Source organism: Dendropsophus ebraccatus, chromosome 1, assembly GCF_027789765.1.
Source record: "Dendropsophus ebraccatus isolate aDenEbr1 chromosome 1, aDenEbr1.pat, whole genome shotgun sequence".
NCBI lineage: Eukaryota > Metazoa > Chordata > Amphibia > Anura > Hylidae > Dendropsophus > Dendropsophus ebraccatus.
Window position 1 is genome coordinate 138,625,819 of NC_091454.1, and position 26,908 is coordinate 138,652,726.

A 26,908-nucleotide genomic window follows, 5' to 3' on the forward strand; every position below is an offset into this window, starting at 1 on the left:
CTGCTACACACTGTCCACTGAATATAATCCTGCTACACACTGTCCACTGAATATAATCCTGCTACACACTGTCCACTGAATATAATCCTGCTACACACTGTCCACTGAATATAATCCTGCTACACAATACCCACTGAATATAATCCTGCCACACACTGCCCACTGAATATAATCCTGCTACACACTGTCCACTGAATATAATCCTGCTACACGCAGCCCACTGAATATAATCCTGCTACACAATACCCACTGAATATAATGCTGCTACACAATACCCACTGAATATAATGCTGCTACACAATACCCACTGAATATAATCCTGCTACACACTGTCCACTGAATATAATCCTGCTACACACTGTCCACTGAATATAATCCTGCTACACACTGTCCACTGAATATAATCCTGCTACACAATACCCACTGAATATAACCCTGCTACACTGCCCACTGAATATAATCCTGCCACACACTGTCCACTGAATATAATCCTGCTACACAATACCCACTGAATATAACCCTGCCACACACTGCCCACTGAATATAATCCTGCTACACAAAGCTTCAAACATGCCCTCAAAACACATCTGTTCAAGCAGGTTTACCAGGTTCCCTAATTTTGACTCAACCCTCAACCCCCCCCCCCCCCCCCCCCACACACACACACACAGACACATACATACACACAGGCTCGGACTGGGCCACCGGGGGGCCGGGGAAACCCCCGGTGGGCCCCGAGCTGGAGTGGGCCCCCCCGCTCCTAGAGGGGCCGGACCTCCCTTTTTAACTGGAAGCGATCGCAACAATCGCTTCCAGTTAAATGTAAGGAAGTGTTCTGATTGACAAAGCGGGAAGCCGTAGGCTTCCCGCCCTGTCAATCACTCTTGTGACCGCAAGCAGAGATTTGCTTGCGATCACAAGAGTGTCGCAAGCTCCGTTGCGAAGTCCCGGCAGCGTCATCACTGACCTCAGTGTGCGCCGCGGCGGCTAGGACTTCCGGTTCATGGAGCGAATACCGGAAGTCCCAGCCACCGCGGCGCACACTGAGGTCAGTGATGGCGCTGGCGGCACTTCGCAACGGAGCTGCTCACCTGTCAGGAGAAGAGAGAAGAGGAGGCCGGCGACCGACAGGGGATCGTGTGGTTAGGTGAGTAGTCTTGTGTTTTTTGTTTTTTTTTATCAGAGGGGGTAAGATAAGGGGGGGGGGGGGGCTGTATACAGGGGGAGGACAACATAGGGGGTATATACAGGGGGAGGACAACATAAGGTGGGGGGGCTATATATAGGGGGAGGAAAACATAAGGGGGGGCTATATACAGGGGGAGGACAACATAAAGGGGGCTGTATACAGGTTGGAGGACAACATTAGGGGGGCTGTATACAGGGGGGACAACATAAGGGGCTGTATACAGGGGGAGGACAACATAAGGGGCTATATACAGGGGGAGGACAACAGAAGGGGGGGCTATATACAGGGGAGGACAACATAAGGGGGGCTGTATACAGGGGGAGAACAACATAAGGGGGGCTGTATACAGGGGGAGGACAACATAAGGGGGGCTATATACAGGGGGAGGACAACATAAGGGGGGCTGTATACAGGGGGAGGACAACATAAGGGGGGCTATATACAGGGGGAGGACAACATAAGGGGGGCTGTATACAGGGGGAGGACAACATAAGGGGGGCTATATACAGGGGGAGGACAACATAAGGGGGGCTATATACAGGGGGAGGACAACATAAGGGGGGCTGTATACAGGGGGAGGACAACATAAGGGGGGCTATATACAGGGGGAGGACAACATAAGGGGGGCTGTATACAGGGGGAGGACAACAGAAGGGGGGCTGTATACAGGGGGAGGACAACATAAGTAGGGCTATATACAGGGGGAGGACAACATAAGGGGGGGCTGTATACAGGGGGAGGACAACATAAGTAGGGCTATATACAGGGGGAGGACAACAGAAGGGGGGCTATATATAGGGGGAGGACAACATAGGGGGGCTGTATACAGGGGAAGGACAACATAAGGGGCTATATACAGGGGGAGGACAACAGAAGGGGGGCTATATACAGGGGAGGACAACATAAGGGGGGCTATATACAGGGGGAGGACAACATAAGGGGGGCTGTATACAGGGGGAGGACAACATAAGGGGGCTATATACAGGGGGAGGACAACATAAGGGGGGCTATATACAGGGGGAGGACAACATAAGGGGGGCTATATACAGGGGGAGGACAACATAAGGGGGGCTGTATACAGGGGGAGGACAACATAAGGGGGGGCTGTATACAGGGGGAGGACAACATAAGTAGGGCTATATACAGGGGGAGGACAACATAAGGGGGGCTGTATACAGGGGGAGGACAACATAAGGGGCTGTATACAGGGGGAGGACAACATAAGTAGGGCTATATACAGGGGGAGGACAACATAGGGGGGCTATATACAGGGGGAGGACAACATAAGGGGGGCTGTATACAGGGGAAGGACAACATAAGGGGGCTATATACAGGGGAAGGACAACATAGGGGGCTATATACAGGAAAGGACAATATAAGGGGGGCTGTATACAGGAAAGGACAACATAAGGGGGGCTATATACAGGGGAAGGAAAACATAAGGGGCTATATGGGGCAAGGACAACCTAAGGGGGCTATACGGGGGAATAGACAACATAAGGAGCTATATGGGGGGTAGGGATGGCCAACATAAGGGGGCTATCTATATGGGGGGATGGATTACACAAGCGGGCCAGTTATAAGGGGGATAAGACAGGGAGCCATCTATAAGGGACACTGGTTGGGGGCAATTTATAAGGAGGACAACACTGAGGAGGCATCTATAAAGGGCACTACACAGAGGGGGACAACAATGTATAAGGGTAACTATACTGGGTGCGGTGTGTATACAATAGGGCATGCACAGAGAGAGGCATCTACTTTAGTGGACTACACAGAGGGGTCATCTATAAGGGGACTACACAGAGGGGGCTATATACTATAGGGCAGGAATAGGGAACCTTGGCTCTCCAGCTGTTGCAAAACTACAGCTTTAGCTGTGGCTGTCCAGGCATGATGGGAGTTGTAGTTTTGCAACAGCTGGAGAAGTTCCCTACCCCTGATATAAGGAATGCACAGAGGTTGTCATCTACTGTAAGGGGATTACACAGAGGGGGATCTCTACTATAGTAGAGGCACACAGGGCCATCTATATGGAGAACTGAACAAGGGGCCATCTACAAGGTGTGTACAATATATATATATATATAATATATATATATATATATATATATATATATATATTATACACACACATACACACGCTACAAATAGTCAGGGCTAATCACTGAGAGAAGGTGTAAAGGGGCCAGTACAGATGTGCAGTGTGTAGAGAGATGAGGATGGTGACAGAGTGAGGAGCCTAATATATTTCTCTGGCAGATTCTGTGGATTCGTGGCTCGGAGAAGTTCTCATAAGGGCCCAGGACAGATGGAGAAGAAGATGAAAAGGGAAGAACTCCGATCAGAGAAGACGTCCCCTGTGAGTCACTAAATCTATGTGCACTGTAACGTATATAGTGTAGAGCTGGGGCTACCTCTATATGACTGTATGAGGGGATATTTATCTTTTGTTCAGAGGATTTTATTCAGTAGCAGCGGTGGTGTTAGTCAGTATTTGGTGGTGTTAGTCAGTATTTGGTGGTGTTAGTCAGTATGTGGTGGTGTTAGTCAGTATGTGGGGGTATTATTTGTTACTTGTAATCTGGTGTGGTGTTCATTGGTCTTAGTATACCAGATTTGGTCAGTAACAATATGGTAGCAATGGTTGTGGTGTTGCGGTAATATTTCCCCCTTGTATACTGGTAATATTGGTCTCAGTATACAGGATTTGGTCAGTAACAGTATAGCGGTAATATGTATGGTGATACTATTTCCCTCCTGTATACTGGTTTATTGGTAATATCGGTCTTGATAGACAGGATTTGGTCAGTTACTATATAGCGGTAATATGTGTGGGGATATTTGCTCTTTGTATACTGGTGTTATTGGTAGCTGTATGACTTGTATCTAAGTATACAGTGCTATCATGCAAAAAAAAATTGTCTTATAGCCCAATTACAGCGGCCAATAATCGGTAACAAGTGCTCCTAGGAAGTCTATTCAGCCGATGATCGGCCCATGTAAAAGTGCCAGAGATCTGCTGACATGCAAGCAAATGTCCCATAGTCGACTGATTTGATCTTTTGTGCGGCTAAGATCATTGCTGTCGGCTGCACATCACCTGCCCTGCTGATTAGCAATCATTTGCAGCCCTACACTGCCCCATATCACCCCATGTTAATGGACCCTTATTAATGTTACCATAGATAAGTGCGGTGGCAGAAGGGTGGGCCCCAAGAATGATTTCCCCTGGTGGGCCAAGGCACTCCAGTCCGACACTGCATACACACACACACACACACACACACACCAAGCATTTAAGCACTTAGACCTGTGCATGCAGGCATTGGCTGGTGACAGGTTCATCCCCCCTTACCTGCACTCCCTTATTTATAAAGATGGCCATAAGACCATAAGAACAATGATGCACTTTGCCCCTCTGCCATACTGTCTCAAACCCCCTCCCGTTAGTGTGTAAACTCCTGCATGTGAGCAGGGACCTCACTCCTCATGTATGGATAATTATATGTATCTCTGTAATGTCTATTTTTTGTCTATGTATGTACCCCCAGAATTGTAAAGTGCTGCGGAATCTGTTGGCGCTATATAAATAAAAATTATTATTATTATTACACAATACCCACTGAATATAATCCTGCTACACATTACCCACTGAGAATAATCCTGCTACACACAGCCCACTGAATATAATCCTGCTACACAATCCCCATTGAGAATAATCCTGCTACACACAGCCCACTGAATATAATCCTGCTACACACTGTCCACTGAATATAATCCTGACACATACTGTCCACTAAATATAATCCTGCTACACACTGTCCACTGAATATAATCCTGACACATACTGTCCACTAAATATAATCCTGCCACACACTGTCCACTGAATATAACCCTGCTACACACTGTCCATTGAATATAATCCTGCTACACACTGTCCACTGAATATAACCCTGCTACACACTGTCCACTAAATATAATCCTGCTACACACTGTCCACTGAATATAATCCTGCTACACACTGTCCACTGAATATAATCCTGCTACACACTGTCCATTGAATATAATCCTGCTACACACTGTCCACTGAATATAATCCTGCCACACACACTGTCCACTGAATATAATCCTGCTACACACTGTCCACTGAATATAATCCTGCTACACACAGTCCACTGAATATAATCCTGCTACACACAGTCCACTGAATATAATCCTGCTACACACTGTCCACTGAATATAATCCTGCCACACACACTGTCCACTGAATATAATCCTGCTACACACTGTCCACTGAATATAATCCTGCCACACACACTGTCCACTGAATATAATCCTGCTACACACAGTCCACTGAATATAACCCTGCCACACACTGTCCACTGAATATAATCCTGCCACACACACTGTCCACTGAATATAATCCTGCTACACACTGTCCACTGAATATAATCCTACCACACACTGTCCACTGAATATAATCCTGCTACACTGTCCACTGAATATAATCCTGCTACACACTGTCCACTGAATATAATCCTGCTACACACTGTCCACTGAATATAATCCTGCTACATAATACCCACTGAATATAACCCTGCCACACACTGCCCACTGAATATAATCCTGCTACACACTGTCCACTGAATATAATCCTGCTACACACTGTCCACTGAATATAATCCTGCTACACACTGTCCACTGAATATAATCCTGCCACACACTGTCCACTGAATATAATCCTGCTACACAATACCCACTGAATATAATCCTGCTACACTGCCCATTGAATATAATCCTGCTACACTGCCCACTGAATATAATCCTGCTACACACAGTCCACTGAATATAATCCTGCTACACACAGTCCACTGAATATAATCCTGCTACACAATACCCACTGAATATAACCCTGCCACACACTGTCCACTGAATATAATCCTGCTACACACTGTCCACTGAATATAATCCTGCCACACACTGTCCACTGAATATAACCCTGCTACACACTGTCCACTGAATATAATCCTACCACACACTGTCCACTGAATATAATCCTGCTACACAGTACCCACTGAATATAATCCTGCCACACACTGTCCACTGAATATAACCCTGCTACACACTGTCCACTGAATATAATCCTACCACACACTGTCCACTGAATATAATCCTGCTACACAGTACCCACTGAATATAATCCTGCTACACACTGTCCACTGAATATAATCCTGCTACACACTGTCCACTGAATATAATCCTGCCACACACTGTCCACTGAATATAACCCTGCCACACACTGTCCACTGAATATAACCCTGCCACACACTGTCCACTGAATATAACCCTGCCACACACTGTCCACTGAATATAATCCTGCTACACTGTCCACTGAATATAATCCTGCTACACACTGTCCACTGAATATAATCCTGCTACACAATACCCACTGAATATAATCCTGATACACACAGCCCACTGAATATAATCCTGCTACATAATACCCACTGAATATAATCCTGATACACACTGTCCACTGAATATAACCCTGCCACACACTGCCCACTGAATATAATCCTGCTACACACTGTCCACTGAATATAATCCTGCTACACACTGTCCTTTGAATATAATCCTGCTACACACTGTCCACTGAATATAATCCTGCCACACACTGTCCACTGAATATAATCCTGCTACACAATACCCACTGAATATAATCCTGCTACACTGCCCATTGAATATAATCCTGCTACACTGCCCACTGAATATAATCCTGCTACACACTGTCCACTGAATATAACCCTGCCACACACTGTCCACTGAATATAATCCTGCTACACAATACCCACTGAATATAATCCTGCTACACACAGCCCTCTGAATATAATCCTGCTACACACTGTCCACTGAATATAACCCTGCTACACAATACTCACTGAATATAATCCTGCTACACACAGCCCTCTGAATATAATCCTGCTACACACTGTCCACTGAATATAATCCTGCTACACACAGCCCTCTGAATATAATCCTGCTACACACTGTCCACTGAATATAACCCTGCCACACACTGTCCACTAAATATAATCCTGCTACACACAGCCCACTGAATATAATCCTGCTACACACAGCCCTCTAAATATAATCCTGCTACACACTGTCCACTGAATATAACCCTGCCACACACTGTCCACTGAATATAATCCTGCTACACACAGCCCACTGAATATAATCCTGCTACACACAGCCCTCTGAATATAATCCTGCTACACACTGTCCACTGAATATAATCCTGCTACACACTGTCCACTGAATATAACCCTGCTACACACTGTCCACTGAATATAATCCTACCACACACTGTCTACTGAATATAATCCTGCTACACAGTACCCACTGAATATAATCCTGCCACACACTGTCCACTGAATATAACCCTGCTACACACTGTCCACTGAATATAATCCTACCACACACTGTCCACTGAATATAATCCTGCTACACAGTACCCACTGAATATAATCCTGCTACACACTGCCCACTAAATATAATCCTGCTACACACTGTCCACTGAATATAATCCTGCCACACACTGTCCACTGAATATAACCCTGCCACACACTGTCCACTGAATATAACCCTGCCACACACTGTCCACTGAATATAACCCTGCCACACACTGTCCACTGAATATAATCCTGCTACACACTGTCCACTGAATATAATCCTGCTACACAATACCCACTGAATATAATCCTGATACACACAGCCCACTGAATATAATCCTGCTACATAATACCCACTGAATATAATCCTGATACACACTGTCCACTGAATATAACCCTGCCACACACTGCCCACTGAATATAATCCTGCTACACACTGTCCACTGAATATAATCCTGCTACACACTGTCCTTTGAATATAATCCTGCTACACACTGTCCACTGAATATAATCCTGCCACACACTGTCCACTGAATATAATCCTGCTACACAATACCCACTGAATATAATCCTGCTACACTGCCCATTGAATATAATCCTGCTACACTGCCCACTGAATATAACCCTGCCACACACTGTCCACTGAATATAATCCTGCTACACAATACCCACTGAATATAATCCTGCTACACACAGCCCTCTGAATATAATCCTGCTACACACTGTCCACTGAATATAACCCTGCTACACAATACTCACTGAATATAATCCTGCTACACACAGCCCTCTGAATATAATCCTGCTACACACTGTCCACTGAATATAATCCTGCTACACACTGTCCACTGAATATAATCCTGCTACACACTGTCCACTGAATATAACCCTGCCACACACTGTCCACTAAATATAATCCTGCTACACACAGCCCACTGAATATAATCCTGCTACACACAGCCCTCTAAATATAATCCTGCTACACACTGTCCACTGAATATAACCCTGCCACACACTGTCCACTAAATATAATCCTGCTACACACAGCCCACTGAATATAATCCTGCTACACACAGCCCTCTGAATATAATCCTGCTACACACTGTCCACTGAATATAATCCTGCTACACACTGTCCACTGAATATAACCCTGCTACACACACTGTCCACTGAATATAACCCTGCTACACACTGTCCACTGAATATAACCCTGCTACACAATACTCACTGAATATAATCCTGCTACACACAGCCCTCTGAATATAATCCTGCTACACACTGTCCACTGAATATAATCCTGCTACACACAGCCCTCTGAATATAATCCTGCTACACACTGTCCACTGAATATAACCCTGCCACACACTGTCCACTAAATATAATCCTGCTACACACAGCCCACTGAATATAATCCTGCTACACACAGCCCTCTAAATATAATCCTGCTACACACTGTCCACTGAATATAATCCTGCTACACACTGTCCACTGAATATAATCCTGCTACACACTGTCCACTGAATATAATCCTGCTACACACTGTCCACTGAATATAATCCTGCTACACACTGTCCACTGAATATAATCCTGCTACACAATACCCACTGAATATAATCCTGCCACACACTGCCCACTGAATATAATCCTGCTACACACTGTCCACTGAATATAATCCTGCTACACGCAGCCCACTGAATATAATCCTGCTACACAATACCCACTGAATATAATGCTGCTACACAATACCCACTGAATATAATGCTGCTACACAATACCCACTGAATATAATCCTGCTACACACTGTCCACTGAATATAATCCTGCTACACACTGTCCACTGAATATAATCCTGCTACACACTGTCCACTGAATATAATCCTGCTACACAATACCCACTGAATATAACCCTGCTACACTGCCCACTGAATATAATCCTGCCACACACTGTCCACTGAATATAATCCTGCTACACAATACCCACTGAATATAACCCTGCCACACACTGCCCACTGAATATAATCCTGCTACACAAAGCTTCAAACATGCCCTCAAAACACATCTGTTCAAGCAGGTTTACCAGGTTCCCTAATTTTGACTCAACCCTCAACCCCCCCCCCCCCCCCCCCCCCACACACACACACACAGACACATACATACACACAGGCTCGGACTGGGCCACCGGGGGGCCGGGGAAACCCCCGGTGGGCCCCGAGCTGGAGTGGGCCCCCCCGCTCCTAGAGGGGCCGGACCTCCCTTTTTAACTGGAAGCGATCGCAACAATCGCTTCCAGTTAAATGTAAGGAAGTGTTCTGATTGACAAAGCGGGAAGCCGTAGGCTTCCCGCCCTGTCAATCACTCTTGTGACCGCAAGCAGAGATTTGCTTGCGATCACAAGAGTGTCGCAAGCTCCGTTGCGAAGTCCCGGCAGCGTCATCACTGACCTCAGTGTGCGCCGCGGCGGCTAGGACTTCCGGTTCATGGAGCGAATACCGGAAGTCCCAGCCACCGCGGCGCACACTGAGGTCAGTGATGGCGCTGGCGGCACTTCGCAACGGAGCTGCTCACCTGTCAGGAGAAGAGAGAAGAGGAGGCCGGCGACCGACAGGGGATCGTGTGGTTAGGTGAGTAGTCTTGTGTTTTTTGTTTTTTTTTTATCAGAGGGGGTAAGATAAGGGGGGGGGGGGGCTGTATACAGGGGGAGGACAACATAGGGGGTATATACAGGGGGAGGACAACATAAGGTGGGGGGGCTATATATAGGGGGAGGAAAACATAAGGGGGGGCTATATACAGGGGGAGGACAACATAAAGGGGGCTGTATACAGGTTGGAGGACAACATTAGGGGGGCTGTATACAGGGGGGACAACATAAGGGGCTGTATACAGGGGGAGGACAACATAAGGGGCTATATACAGGGGGAGGACAACAGAAGGGGGGGCTATATACAGGGGAGGACAACATAAGGGGGGCTGTATACAGGGGGAGAACAACATAAGGGGGGCTGTATACAGGGGGAGGACAACATAAGGGGGGCTATATACAGGGGGAGGACAACATAAGGGGGGCTGTATACAGGGGGAGGACAACATAAGGGGGGCTATATACAGGGGGAGGACAACATAAGGGGGGCTGTATACAGGGGGAGGACAACATAAGGGGGGCTATATACAGGGGGAGGACAACATAAGGGGGGCTATATACAGGGGGAGGACAACATAAGGGGGGCTGTATACAGGGGGAGGACAACATAAGGGGGGCTATATACAGGGGGAGGACAACATAAGGGGGGCTGTATACAGGGGGAGGACAACAGAAGGGGGGCTGTATACAGGGGGAGGACAACATAAGTAGGGCTATATACAGGGGGAGGACAACATAAGGGGGGGCTGTATACAGGGGGAGGACAACATAAGTAGGGCTATATACAGGGGGAGGACAACAGAAGGGGGGCTATATATAGGGGGAGGACAACATAGGGGGGCTGTATACAGGGGAAGGACAACATAAGGGGCTATATACAGGGGGAGGACAACATAAGGGGGGCTATATACAGGGGAGGACAACATAAGGGGGGCTATATACAGGGGGAGGACAACATAAGGGGGGCTGTATACAGGGGGAGGACAACATAAGGGGGCTATATACAGGGGGAGGACAACATAAGGGGGGCTATATACAGGGGGAGGACAACATAAGAGGGGCTATATACAGGGGGAGGACAACATAAGGGGGGCTGTATACAGGGGGAGGACAACATAAGGGGGGGCTGTATACAGGGGGAGGACAACATAAGTAGGGCTATATACAGGGGGAGGACAACATAAGGGGGGCTGTATACAGGGGGAGGACAACATAAGGGGCTGTATACAGGGGGAGGACAACATAAGTAGGGCTATATACAGGGGGAGGACAACATAGGGGGGCTATATACAGGGGGAGGACAACATAAGGGGGGCTGTATACAGGGGAAGGACAACATAAGGGGGCTATATACAGGGGAAGGAAAACATAGGGGGCTATATACAGGAAAGGACAATATAAGGGGGGCTGTATACAGGAAAGGACAACATAAGGGGGGCTATATACAGGGGAAGGAAAACATAAGGGGCTATATGGAGCAAGGACAACCTAAGGGGGCTATACGGGGGAATAGACAACATAAGGAGCTATATGGGGGGTAGGGATGGCCAACATAAGGGGGCTATCTATATGGGGGGATGGATTACACAAGCGGGCCAGTTATAAGGGGGATAAGACAGGGAGCCATCTATAAGGGACACTGGTTGGGGGCAATTTATAAGGAGGACAACACTGAGGAGGCATCTATAAAGGGCACTACACAGAGGGGGACAACAATGTATAAGGGTAACTATACTGGGTGCGGTGTGTATACAATAGGGCATGCACAGAGAGAGGCATCTACTTTAGTGGACTACACAGAGGGGTCATCTATAAGGGGACTACACAGAGGGGGCTATATACTATAGGGCAGGAATAGGGAACCTTGGCTCTCCAGCTGTTGCAAAACTACAGCTTTAGCTGTGGCTGTCCAGGCATGATGGGAGTTGTAGTTTTGCAACAGCTGGAGAAGTTCCCTACCCCTGATATAAGGAATGCACAGAGGTTGTCATCTACTGTAAGGGGATTACACAGAGGGGGATCTCTACTATAGTAGAGGCACACAGGGCCATCTATATGGAGAACTGAACAAGGGGCCATCTACAAGGTGTGTACAATATATATATATATATAATATATATATATATATATATATATATATATATATTATACACACACATACACACGCTACAAATAGTCAGGGCTAATCACTGAGAGAAGGTGTAAAGGGGCCAGTACAGATGTGCAGTGTGTAGAGAGATGAGGATGGTGACAGAGTGAGGAGCCTAATATATTTCTCTGGCAGATTCTGTGGATTCGTGGCTCGGAGAAGTTCTCATAAGGGCCCAGGACAGATGGAGAAGAAGATGAAAAGGGAAGAACTCCGATCAGAGAAGACGTCCCCTGTGAGTCACTAAATCTATGTGCACTGTAACGTATATAGTGTAGAGCTGGGGCTACCTCTATATGACTGTATGAGGGGATATTTATCTTTTGTTCAGAGGATTTTATTCAGTAGCAGCGGTGGTGTTAGTCAGTATTTGGTGGTGTTAGTCAGTATTTGGTGGTGTTAGTCAGTATGTGGTGGTGTTAGTCAGTATGTGGGGGTATTATTTGTTACTTGTAATCTGGTGTGGTGTTCATTGGTCTTAGTATACCAGATTTGGTCAGTAACAATATGGTAGCAATGGTTGTGGTGTTGCGGTAATATTTCCCCCTTGTATACTGGTAATATTGGTCTCAGTATACAGGATTTGGTCAGTAACAGTATAGCGGTAATATGTATGGTGATACTATTTCCCTCCTGTATACTGGTTTATTGGTAATATCGGTCTTGATAGACAGGATTTGGTCAGTTACTATATAGCGGTAATATGTGTGGGGATATTTGCTCTTTGTATACTGGTGTTATTGGTAGCTGTATGACTTGTATCTAAGTATACAGTGCTATCATGCAAAAAAAAATTGTCTTATAGCCCAATTACAGCGGCCAATAATCGGTAACAAGTGCTCCTAGGAAGTCTATTCAGCCGATGATCGGCCCATGTAAAAGTGCCAGAGATCTGCTGACATGCAAGCAAATGTCCCATAGTCGACTGATTTGATCTTTTGTGCGGCTAAGATCATTGCTGTCGGCTGCACATCACCTGCCCTGCTGATTAGCAATCATTTGCAGCCCTACACTGCCCCATATCACCCCATGTTAATGGACCCTTATTAATGTTACCATAGATAAGTGCGGTGGCAGAAGGGTGGGCCCCAAGAATGATTTCCCCTGGTGGGCCAAGGCACTCCAGTCCGACACTGCATACACACACACACACACACACACACCAAGCATTTAAGCACTTAGACCTGTGCATGCAGGCATTGGCTGGTGACAGGTTCATCCCCCCTTACCTGCACTCCCTTATTTATAAAGATGGCCATAAGACCATAAGAACAATGATGCACTTTGCCCCTCTGCCATACTGTCTCAAACCCCCTCCCGTTAGTGTGTAAACTCCTGCATGTGAGCAGGGACCTCACTCCTCATGTATGGATAATTATATGTATCTCTGTAATGTCTATTTTTTGTCTATGTATGTACCCCCAGAATTGTAAAGTGCTGCGGAATCTGTTGGCGCTATATAAATAAAAATTATTATTATTATTACACAATACCCACTGAATATAATCCTGCTACACATTACCCACTGAGAATAATCCTGCTACACACAGCCCACTGAATATAATCCTGCTACACAATCCCCATTGAGAATAATCCTGCTACACACAGCCCACTGAATATAATCCTGCTACACACTGTCCACTGAATATAATCCTGACACATACTGTCCACTAAATATAATCCTGCTACACACTGTCCACTGAATATAATCCTGACACATACTGTCCACTAAATATAATCCTGCCACACACTGTCCACTGAATATAACCCTGCTACACACTGTCCATTGAATATAATCCTGCTACACACTGTCCACTGAATATAACCCTGCTACACACTGTCCACTAAATATAATCCTGCTACACACTGTCCACTGAATATAATCCTGCTACACACTGTCCACTGAATATAATCCTGCTACACACTGTCCATTGAATATAATCCTGCTACACACTGTCCACTGAATATAATCCTGCCACACACTGTCCACTGAATATAATTCACAATTGGTATAATGCACAGTGCCCCCTTATGGTATAATGCACAGTGCCCCCTTATGGTATAATACACAGTGCCCCCTTATGGTATAAAGCACAGTGCCCCCTTATGGTATAATGCACAGTGCCCCCTTATGGTATAATGCACAGTTCCCCCTTATGGTATAATACACAGTGCCCCCTTATGGTATAATACACAGTGCCCCCTTGTGGTATAATGCACAGTGCCCCCTTATGGTATAATGCACAGTTCCCCCTTATAGTATAATACACAGTGCCCCCTTATGGTATAATACACAGTGCCCCCTTATGGTATAATGCACAATGCCCCCTTATGGTGTAATGCACAGTGCCCCCTTATGCTGTAATACACAGTGCCCCTTTATGGTATAATGCACAGTGCCCCCTTATGGTGTAATACACAGTGCCCCCTTATGGTATAATACACAGTGCCCCTTATGGTATAATACACAGTGCCCCCTTATGGTATAATACACAGTGCCCCCTTATGCTGTAATACACAGTTCCCCCTTATGGTATAATACACAGTGCCACCTTATGGTATAATGCACAGTGCCCCCTTATGGTATAATGCACAGTGCCCCCTTATGGTATAATACATAGTGCCCCCTTATGGTATAATACACAGTGCCCCCTTATGGTATAATACACAGTGCCCCCTTATGGTATAATACACAGTGCCCCCTTATGGTATAATACACAGTGCCCCCTTATGGTGTAATACACAGTGCCCCCTTATGGTATAATACACAGTGCCCCCTTATGCTGTAATACACAGTTCCCCCTTATGGTATAATACACAGTGCCACCTTATGGTATAATGCACAGTGCCCCCTTATGGTATAATACATAGTGCCCCCTTATGGTATAATACACAGTGCCCCCTTATGGTATAATACACAGTGCCCCCTTATGGTATAATGCACAGTGCCCCCTTATGGTGTAATACACAGTGCCCCCTTATGGTATAATACACAGTGCCCCTTATGGTATAATACACAGTGCCCCCTTATGGTATAATACAAATGTGCCCCCTTATGCTGTAATACACAGTTCCCCCTTATGGTATAATACACAGTGCCCCCTTATGGTATAATGCACAGTGCCCCCTTATGGTATAATGCACAGTGCCCCCTTATGGTATAATACACAGTGCCCCCTTATGGTATAATACACAGTGCCCCTTATGGTATAATACACAGTGCCCCCTTATGGTATAATACACAGTGCCCCCTTATGGTATAATGCACAGTGCCCCCTTATGGTATAATGCACAGTGCCCCCTTATGGTATAATGCACAGTGCCCCCTTATGGTATAATACACAGTGCCCCCTTATGGTATAATACACAGTGCCCCCTTATGGTATAATGCACAGTGCCCCCTTATGTTGTAATACACAGTGCCCCTTTATGGTATAATGCACAGTGCCCCCTTATGGTATAATGCACAGTGCCCCCTTATGGTGTAATACACAGTGCCCCCTTATGGTATAATACACAGTGCCCCTTATGGTATAATACACAGTGCCCCCTTATGGTATAATACACAGTGCCCCCTTATGCTGTAATACACAGTTCCCCCTTATGGTATAATGCACAGTGCCCCCTTATGGTGTAATACACAGTGCCCCCTTATGGTGTAATACACAGTGCCCCCTTATGGTATAACACACAGTGCCTCTTATGGTATAATACACAGTGCCCCCTTATGGTATAATACACAGTGCCCCCTTATGCTGTAATACACAGTGCCCCCTTATGGTATAATACACAGTGCCCCCTTATGGTATAATGCACAGTGCCCCCTTATGGTGTAATGCACAGTGCCCCCTTATGGTGTAATGCACAGTGCCCTCTTATGGTATAATGCACAGTGCCCCCTTATGGTATAATGCACAGTGCCCCCTTATGGTATAATGCACAGTGCCCCCTTATGGTATAATACACAGTGCCCCCTTATGGTATAATACACAGTGCCCCTTATGGTATAATACACAGTGCCCCCTTATGGTATAATGCACAGTGCCCCCTTATGGTATAATACACAGTGCCCCTTATGGTATAATACACAGTGCCCCCTTATGCTGTAATACACAGTGCCCCCTTATGGTATAATACACAGTGCCCCCTTATGGTATAATGCACAGTGCCCCCTTATGGTATAATGCACAGTGCCCCCTTATGGTATAATACACAGTGCCCCCTTATGGTATAATGCACAGTGCCCCCTTATGGTATAATACACAGTGCCCCCTTATGGTGTAATGCACAGTGCCCCCTTATGCTGTAATACACAGTGCCCCTTTATGGTATAATGCACAGTGCCCCCTTATGGTATAATGCACAGTGCCCCCTTATGGTATAATGCACAGTGCCCCCTTATGGTATAATACACAGTGCCCCCTTATGGTATAATGCACAGTGCCCCCTTATGGTATAATACACAGTGCCCCCTTATGGTATAATACACAGTGCCCCCTTATGGTATAATGCACAGTGCCCCCTTATGGTATAATGCACAGTGCCCCCTTATGGTATAATACACAGTGCCCCCTTATGGTGTAATACACAGTGCCCCCTTATGGTATAATACACAGTGCCCCCTTATGGTATAAAGCACAGTGCCCCCTTATGGTATAATACACAGTGCCCCCTTATGGTATAATGCACAGTGCCCCCTTATGGTATAATGCACAGTGCCCCCTTATGGTATAATACACAGTGCCCCCTTATGGTGTAATACACAGTGCCCCCTTATGGTATAATACACAGTGCCCCCTTATGGTATAAAGCACAGTTCCCCCTTATGGTATAATACACAGTGCCCCCTTATGGTATAATACACAGTGCTCCCTTATGGTATAATACACAGTGCTCCCTTATGGTATAATGCACAGTGCCCCCTTGTGGTATAATGCACAGTGCCCTCCTTTGTGCCTCCTACTAGTGAGCTATAATGGATTCTGTCCTTCCCCTATGAGATAGACAGGTGATATCTTCTCTGAGTTTCCATTTTCGTTGCCAGCTGTCCTTGCCTGCCATGATGAGTATTTGCAGGGACTGTAGAGCCAGTCCTCGCAGTATATACATATAAGATATATAAGATGCAGTGTTCATGAACCTCCTTCATTGGGGTCAGACAGCTCTAACCAATAGCAGGACAGAGACTCGTCCACCACCGCCCTCCTATCAATCACTCCCTATGCAGCCACTGCAGAGACGGGACCGGAAGTCCACTGGCGGACATATTGGTACACCCTGACATGAAGTAACCGGAAGTATTACATACCGGAGATGGATCCGGGTAGGCACAGTTGACCGGCCGGGGAGCGGACACGTAAGTTTCACGTCCCCGGTGCTTACAGTCTTATGGGAGGCCTAGGAGGTAAGGATCAGTGTGCAGCACCGCATCCACAATATGGTGTCTGGTTTAGCGACATACATTAACGAGAAAGACAAGTAGAATTCCCTTGTGGACGTCATGTATAGGAATTGTACCTGATGGAAGGGGATGGTGGTCCTGTGTACCCCACAGGGCTCTAGTGACAGCTGTGTCTGTCTCATCTATCATCTATCTGTAATGAATGTGTATATTGTATGGTGTGTAATGTATGTGGGGGGCCTTATATAGGGGTGGGAGGGCAGGCTTCACACAGAGCTTCTCCTAGAATACAAGTGTGCATGTGTAATATAGCATGTGGGGGTGTACAGTACAGTATATAGCATGTGGGGGTGTACAGTACAGTATATAGCATGTGGGGGTGTACAGTATATAGCATGTGGGTGTGTAATAGATCTTGTGGGTGCATACAGTATTTAGCATGTGTGTGTGTGTACAGTATATATCATGTGTATTAAATTATGTAGGTGTGTACAGTATATATCATGTAGGTGTGTACAGTATACATCACGTGCATATGTAGTATATTGTGTGGGTGTGTACAGTATATATCACATACATGTGTAATATATATCTTGTGGGTTTGTATAGAATATATCATGTGGGTGTGTACAGTATATATCATGTGGAGGTGTATTAAATCATGTAGGTGTGTACAGTATATATCATGTAGGTGTGTACAGTATATATCACGTGCATATGTAGTATATCGTGTGGGTGTGTACAGTATATATCACATACATGTGTAATATATCTTGTGGGTTTGTATAGAATATATCATGTGGGTGTGTACAGTATATATCATGTGGAGGTGTATTAAATCATGTAGGTGTGTACAGTATATATCATGTAGGTGTGTACAGTATATATCACGTGCATATGTAGTATATCGTGTGGGTGTGTACAGTATATATCACATACATGTGTAATATATCATGTGGGTGTGTACAGTATATACCATGTGGGTTTGTATAGTATATATCATGTGGAGATGTAATATATCATGTGGGTTATCTTGCTATTGTAGTACCACCATCCCTGGCGGTGCCTATAAGCAGTATATGGAGTAATAATGTCTGTTGTCTGTGCTCATACATTTGCCCCAAAGTCTATAGAAGAAACATGTAAACTAGTAACTTTCCTTCCCTACAGTTATCACAGACATCAATGTTGTGAAGATGGTAGAAAGCACAGTCATCAAGATTGTGGGCATACCTTTTATATCTCCTTTCCAGTGCTGAGATATATACCTGATGCAAACATGCTGGTTGTTGAGAAGCTCTTCACCTCATCCCCGCCATGCGTTTCCACGGAATGCAGGCAGTCATAACACAGGTCAGAGATGAGGTGGAGAGCTTCTCAACAACCAGCATGTTTGCATCAGGTATATATATAATCCTTGATAGTTTTGATGTATATGCAGCACTGAGTATATAGAGGACTCAATAGTGAGTTACTCTGTTAGACAAGGACCTGGTGCATGATACAATTGTCTGTACTACCATCATTGCTGAGAGCTGCACTCTCTCCATCTGAGTTCTGAGTGGTACATGGGTTTTTAATAGGGGTTGGAAAGCATGGGGATCTTGTTTGTCTGATGAATTATAATAAAGTGATTTAATGTAAACTTGTGCACACTCAGCACAACTAAAGTCTAGGTTAGCCTACCAATCTCATCCTTTACATATTAACAGGCTTAATATTAAAAGGCTTTTATGTCGGAGAAGACTATAGAGTTAAAAAGGTGTGCCTCAAATCCTGATTAGAAGCCCTATGTAGCCATAGACTTGAGATCATGGTATACGGAATCAGGCTAATTGGGGCAGATATTGCTTTATGTAATGAATGCAACGATCAGCCTAAGAGCTATCTAGCGTCCTCTCGCTGGCTGATTGTGGTTAAAATTTTTTCTCAAGCTGGTACCTTCGTAAACAGTAATAGCAGAGTCACGTGTTAATTGGGATGGTGCTTCCAGTGGGGACCAGAAGTGGCCGTATACTCACTACCCAGGGAGCATCAAAGACCTGCTGGTAAAGTGTCCAGAATAATGCAGTGACTGGTGCTGGACACTACAAATAAAAACAAAAAGGGAGTCGTATGAGAGCCCTGCTCAAGCTGTGTTATGTAAGGTAATGCTTTGCCATACTTACTCTAACAGCAGGAAACAGCTGGTACCTTTCAACCTTTGTCTTTTTTCCTCATACGTTGCATGTTATGGTATCTAAAAGGACTTCTGGTCCTTTTCCACCCATTCACCCAATAATCAGCCAGTGTAAAATGGCCAAAGATGAGGTGGCGAGCGAACAAGCTGATTGATTTTTTGTGTGGCCAAAAATCATTTTTGCTGCACGGGTCTTTGTCTAAGCAGGAGATGTGCGTCCAATAACAATACATTTGAAATGGCCCCACAAACGATACATTGTTTGAAGCCCATTTGAGGCTGCACATCGGGCTGTCTAAATGGACTCATACACAGGCCAGTTTGTTGGTGCAAATTGAACATGAATTAGCTAAGTATCCACCACCAGTTTCTTTTCTTCTACTACTCTGTTCTCTGTGACATAGCTAGCAATTACTTGAAGTGTGAAGTGGTTGCTACTGTTTTTTTTTTTAATGTATTTATTAAAAAAAAAAAAATTATAAACCAAAAAAATGAGGATAAAATATTTCCAGCAACTGGGATGTGTGACCCTTTTTGCTTTATTTTTCTGCAGGTTGAGGAGTTGACTAGCTACCATGGAGAAGCTAGGCATGAATTTTGGAGGTGGTCCCAGTAAGAAAGAACTGCAAGAGTTGGTGGAGACTCAGAGAAAGCAGCTTCTTCAATATCAGACTCGGCTTAAAGATGTTGTGCGAGCGTACAAGAGTCTCTTGAAAGAAAAAGAGGCTTTAGAGGCCAGTCTTCATGTACTGTCAACTTCACAGGAGCCTGCAACACTATCCACAGATGTTGAGGAGTCACACGATGACCAGCATTCTACACACAGTGAAGATAGCATAGATACAGCAGGGAGCCTACCCAGTGCTAGAGGGGGAGAGACCAGTGAAGATGAAAGACAGGAACCTGCTCAGCCAACTGGTGGTATAGAAGAGGCAAGTGGTTCAGAAAGTGGGGTCAGCACAGCCAGCGGAGATGGTGGTCCTTCTACTACAGCAGATACAGACAGAAGGATAGCGCAACTGAAAAACCAGCTTGCCACTCTAACCAGGTGACAATTAATTTGCATTTACAGACCTCCCTTTATGTTTTGTTATTTAAAAAAAAAAATCTGCAAAAAAATTCAGCAGGCATTCAGAAAAGTGTGGAGTTTACCAGACCAGCAGGAATTCTTTTAAAAAGTGTTTTGTTTTTTTTTTTGGTTGTTTTTTTTTTGTTGTTGGAACCCCCTGCGTGTTTGAAAGAGAATTTAGAGACATTATTTGTGTGTACATTTATGGTTTTATAGACTAAATTCACTTGCAAAATTTGTCTCCCAACCATAAAATATACAAACTGCTGCATTTAAGAGGACAGTCATCCCTCTCATGTCTTTACACAGTTTGTCTATATAGTGCTGGCCAAAAGGGAATGTGTCATTGGAAAATTACCTGTAGTTTAAATCAAGTTCATATGTGTCTCTTAAGAATATTTTATAATAATTTTTTTTTTAATTCTGAAATCTTGCAGTATTTTGTCTGTCCACTAAACTTAACAATAAGCTTACACTTCCTGCTCTGTAGAGAAAACCTCTCAGTAGTCTACATCTTTACACGCAGGATTACAATGAAAGGTAACACCTATAGGCTATGTTCACACAACGTATTTGATGTAGAAGTTACGGCCGTTGTTGCAATTTGCAACAATGGCCGCGATTTATACAGCACACACGTTGTATGTGAAAGTATAGAATCCTTTTCGGAGTGTAGACACATGGTGTACACTCCAGCCGGGATCCCTAGCGGCTCCGCAAAAAACTGACATGTCCGTTTTCTGTGGCTTTTATTTATTGAATAGCGGTCGCAGAAATCCTGTCAGTGCACACAATGGAGCGTGCGGCTCCGGCCGCATGCTCCATTGTGTGCAGTGGCGAATTCGATGCGGGCGCACGCGGATGGGCCGCATCCGAATTCAGCTGCAGTAAAGATCATCCGTCCGGTACTGCAGTCACGTAATGGCTGGTGTCTTACAGAGTAGGAACATGGCCTTATTCTGTATAAATAATGCAGGATCCACAATGGATGATCCTGGCTCCTGCTTCTTTTGCGTTGAATACTCACGCTTCGCTCCAGAAAACAGGATCCTATTGTCAATGTGGCTTTTTTAAACATATCTTTGAATACTGTTAACATGAGCTCAGGCAAGATGGTTGCCCCCATAATCATGTACAGAAAACGGAATAAAGAAAATCTATAATCAGAAAATAAATACAGAATAGGAAAAAAAAGTGTCGTCATCTGGTTTAAATTGGTAAATAAAATGTATGGGATGCATTCTCTTCAAGATCCTGCTTTTAATGGTCTCCGTATCAATCGCAGAAGGGGCTTTTACAGCATTCATATTGAAGGCCTATCCCTAGAATAGTCAGTTCGTAAGGGATTGGTGCACCTGTATGTTTGGCTGATTTCAGGAACACTGACAATTTTTTTCTTTTTTTTTTTTTTTTTTTTTTTTTTTTTTCTTTTTGTGTCAGTCTACAGTTACATTAACTGTCACAGTTGGTTTCATGAGAAATATAATGACTATATTCTTAACCTACAATAGTTCTACATTCTTTTTTTCCCCCCGCTTTAATTTTTCTTCAATGCTTTTACATCCTTACTTTCTGTGACATCTAAAGATGGGATTGTAGGTAGAAGAACATTTTGGCTGTTCTCAGTTCTGATAATTTTTTCTTCCCTTAGTGCTTTGGCCACAGTTACGCAAGAGAAGTCTCGAATGGAGGCCTCCTACCAAGCAGACAAAAGAAAAGCAAAACAGGAGATGGAGGAAATGGCACAAAGAATGGAGGAAGAACATAACAACTTACGAGGCGAGATTCAGAGCTTACAAGTCCAGTTAGCGGAGAACAGGGCCAAACTTATCAGTCACCAACATGACCGTGCACTAGAGCAGGCAGATCATGCAGTAATGCTGAAGGAGTTGCAATGCTTAGTGCAAGGAGAGAGAGATCAGAGGCAAGAAGTGGAGCTGCGCTTGGAAGAAGCTAGGCAAGAATTGGCGGGCAGAACTGAACTAACAGTTAGAGCTGAGACAGCGGAAGAACAAAGTAAAAAGCTGCGCAAAGAAATTGAAGACTTGAAGAAGGAACTTCTTGAGGCAAAAAAGCAGAGAACAGAGCCTGATCCGATAGTTCAGAAGTTGCAGGAAGAACTTTGTGCAGTGAAGAAAGATCTGGAAGCTCTATTACAAGAGGAGAGACGTAAGGTATGCTCCATGGAACCTGTTAAAACTAAGGGATTTAGCAGATTGCCAAGGTCATTACTGATACTACAAACTATATTAGACAGCTGCATTACTACTTCAGAATTCACAATTAAAGTTTATTGGTGTATAAAATGTAAATCCTTCTTAGTTGCTCCTAGCTAGTCTGTGAGTGGCTTTTCTCACAACTGATGCATGGATTTCAAATGCTGTATGTTTGAGAAAGATGTTAACTACAGTATCATTCTGCTTAGTAATTTTCAACATGTGGATTACTGTTCTACATCATACTATTAATCATAGCTAGATTTTTCTAGATGACATTCAGTGTTAAATATGACTTTAGTGTGATATTGTCACCCCTTACATTTAATATATACCAGTTTAACTCTTGTCTGTGTCTTCTCTCTGCTCTAAATTTCTTCGATTTTCTCGATGGACAGTGGCAGCTGGGCTCTATATCCCGGGTGAGTAGAGGGCCTAACTGCCATGAAGCCCCACCTAGGTGCCACCTTTTATCCATCGATAAAAGGAAGCAATTTTAGAGTAAAAAGAAGAAGCAGACAAGTGATATTCAGGTATATGTTGAATGTGCAGCATTTAAGCTTGTGGATGGTGTGGAGAACTGCACATAGAGTAAGGGGGTGACAATATCACTTTAAGTGATTATAACAACTAGCACTTTTGCAAACGACCTGAAATCATTCACCATAATACACGGAACAACAGTCATTAGTTGCAATCATAATTACAATAGTTAGTATACTCTAGTATACAATCAATTGTACTAACAAAAAAGTGATGTGTATATACACCTAAAGATTTGCAAACAATTAACAATAATTTTATGGTCCGCTTAGACGATGTGATCAATGACCCACAAAGTTGTTTGATCGTTGCCTGCACACAGATGGAAAGATTATCTCTTAAATCTGGACAATGTAACGATTTTTCACACAATAATCTTTCTGTGTAATGGTGCCCTAGATGGGGCATAAATCTTGTGGACAAGGGAGTTGACAACCCGTCTTATTTGGGAATACTGTGCAGTTCTGACCATCAAAAGCACTCATAATCTTTCATTTTCTTATTTTCCTTGCTTTATTTGTTCCAGAGGCTGGAGGAGGATCAATATAATCAGCAGAGATTCCTCCAAGAGGAGGAAAGAATACGCACTCTGGAGTCACAAGTTTCTGAGCTATCTGAGCTCTTGGGAGCAGCTGAAACAGCCAAACAGAGGGACCAAGTTACAATTCGTAAATTGCGAGAGCGCCTTCTGCAGTTAGAAACTGAGAACAAAACAATTGCTATGGCCACCTCCATGCATCCACCACCAGAAACCCTAGTCATGAAATCTTCAGTAGGTGAGGATACTGAGGATAGTCCAGAGCAGCGTGGATCAGCTCTCTTTTACCAGCAGGAACTTCAGCAGGTAAAAGAAGAGTTTGAGCGTTACAAAGCTCGAGCTCAGGGAGTGCTGAGAACCAAAGGGGCCCGTGAAGGAGAGTTGGAAGCTGGCAAGCAGAAGTTAGCAGAGTTGAAGGAAAAGTACCTTGCTCTGAGATTGTTTTCTGAGGAAGCAGAGAATAAACACAAGGCAGAAATGGAGGCTGCCCGCAAGGAACTTATGCTAGTAGCTCTGACTCACAGACAAGAGCTGGAACAAGTGCGGAAAGAAAGTCGTGAGAATATGGCACGAATGGAGGAAGAGTTAAGACAACACAGAGAACGTGTTTTGGCTGTGCTAAATGAAAAGGAGCAAGAACTGGAAAGGCTCAGAGAAACCAAGATTCCAGTTAGCATATGTCCACCTTCACCAGACCCTTTGGATAATGGTCTGGAGCTTCCTCAAAACAACTCTTCTGCTTTCCTTGTATATGTAGATCAGCTGTCTCGGAAAGAAGCAGAAATTGGGACTCTACGACGTAGAAAGCATGAACTAGAGGCAGAATTGCAAGGCATGCAAGAACGGCTAGCAGAGAAAAACGAGGAGACTCGTACTTTACGTGAACATGTTGATAAGGCTATGCGAGACAAAAGCAGGGAGGGGGCAAACATGGAGTATCTAAAAAATGTTTTGTTGGGATTCTTGACTCTTCCAGATTCCCTCGGTAGACAGCGTACATTAAGCGCACTTCTAACGGTCCTGCATTTCTCCCCAGAGGAAAGAAATGCGGCCCTTCGAGCACAGGATGGGAGTAGCTGGTGGGCAGGGACTAAGAGGTGATGGAAGGTACTACACAAGGAGTGTTAACACATTGTCATTAACAGCACTTTTAACAAGTGATTTTGATATTTCTGGAACTATATGGTGTTTTATCTAGGGGCCATGAATATTACCTGACAGTAATTGATGGTGGGAAATACTGTGTAACATAGAATACAAGTGGAAAATACTTGTATTATAATGTAGCTCTATGTTTTACATCCTCCTGCATGTAGCATCAAGTTGTATGAGATTGTGTACTGTATGGGCACAACTTCCATTAGTGTTGAACAACACAGCCCAGTTGCAGAGCATTATTTTACCTGATTCTGTGCAGGGAGGAAGACCAAAACACCTAATTGAATCTTATAATGGACCTAAAATTTTCTCACCTAAAATATTATTTTTTTATGCATTGCTCTGGCATATTTTGAAGATATTATTTTGATTGTCCTTAAGTTATTAATAGCACAACACAGAACTATGTAAAATTACCACCTTGCTTCTTGAAAGTCTGGGTTATAATACAATTTTAATTGTGCAAATGGATTAAGGGTTGTGCAACACAGAATTGAAGATTTTTTTCATATATGAATTGTATTAAAGCTGGAAAGTGTTAAGCTAGTGCTACACAAAGTCTGGTCATTCAGTTATGGACTTCCAGAGAAAACACACTTTATGGAGATTATTAGATTTTTTTTTTACAGTATTAGAAAAAATGGTTGCATTCTTTCACAAACAGCACCAAACTTGTCCCCAGTTCCCATGTAGTATTGCAGCTCAGCCACAATACTGGACACTACCCATAAACAGGTGTAACACTGTTTTATGGAGTAAAACACCATGTTTTCTAATCCTGAACAAACCATTTAATTTTTCGGCAACCTCTGATTACAAAGGTGTTGACGACCAAATGTGGCAACTTAATGATGATCAGATACCTAAAAGATACGCAGCCAAGTAGCATATCTGACTGTGACCAGAAACCACACAGCCAGTCATTGTTTAGCCTTGGCTTTACAATTTCTATAATCCAAATTCAGTTGCTCATCTTCAGTCATAGTATAGTCTTAACCTAAGTTTTTATTTGTGACACTGTTAGGCTGTGTTCACATGTATTAACTGCAGCGTGTCCCAGATATTGGCATAAACTATTTCAATGTATACTGCAGCATATATGCAGCAGGCCTGTGATAGGCTAAATTTAGTTTATAGCTTATTTCCACACAAAAAAAACAAACAACGAACCACATTTGGGGTAAAATCAAGAGGTTTGATGCAGCATACATCAGAATACCTTTTTAAGGTATTCAGATATATTTCAGCGACAATGCCGTCAATAGATGTCAACATAGCCTAGTTAATTTTAAGAATTTTTTTTTTTTAAATAAAGTATTTTCTGCTACCTGGGTAATACATTGATCAGTCAGCATTATCTGTAAATATAATAAA

General features: G+C 44.1%; 1 protein-coding gene across 2 annotated transcripts in view; it reads left to right on the forward strand.

The window, feature by feature from the left end:
• GCC1 (GRIP and coiled-coil domain containing 1) overlaps positions 1 to 26,698 on the forward strand; it is a 30,858-nt gene extending 4,160 nt beyond the window's left edge. The window contains exons 1-4 of one of the 2 annotated variants that reach the window (XM_069979562.1): positions 17,739 to 17,834; positions 20,564 to 21,058; positions 22,731 to 23,253; positions 24,365 to 26,698. In XM_069979562.1, the coding sequence (XP_069835663.1) occupies positions 20,586 to 21,058; positions 22,731 to 23,253; positions 24,365 to 25,477 (2,109 nt within the window). In that variant the 5' untranslated portion in view covers positions 17,739 to 17,834; positions 20,564 to 20,585 and the 3' untranslated portion in view covers positions 25,478 to 26,698. Of the gene's footprint in view, positions 1 to 17,738; positions 17,835 to 20,563; positions 21,059 to 22,730; positions 23,254 to 24,364 lie in introns of those variants that run through there. The other variant, XM_069979570.1, reaches the window with a different exon arrangement.
• Positions 26,699 to 26,908: the final 210 nt, after the last annotated feature.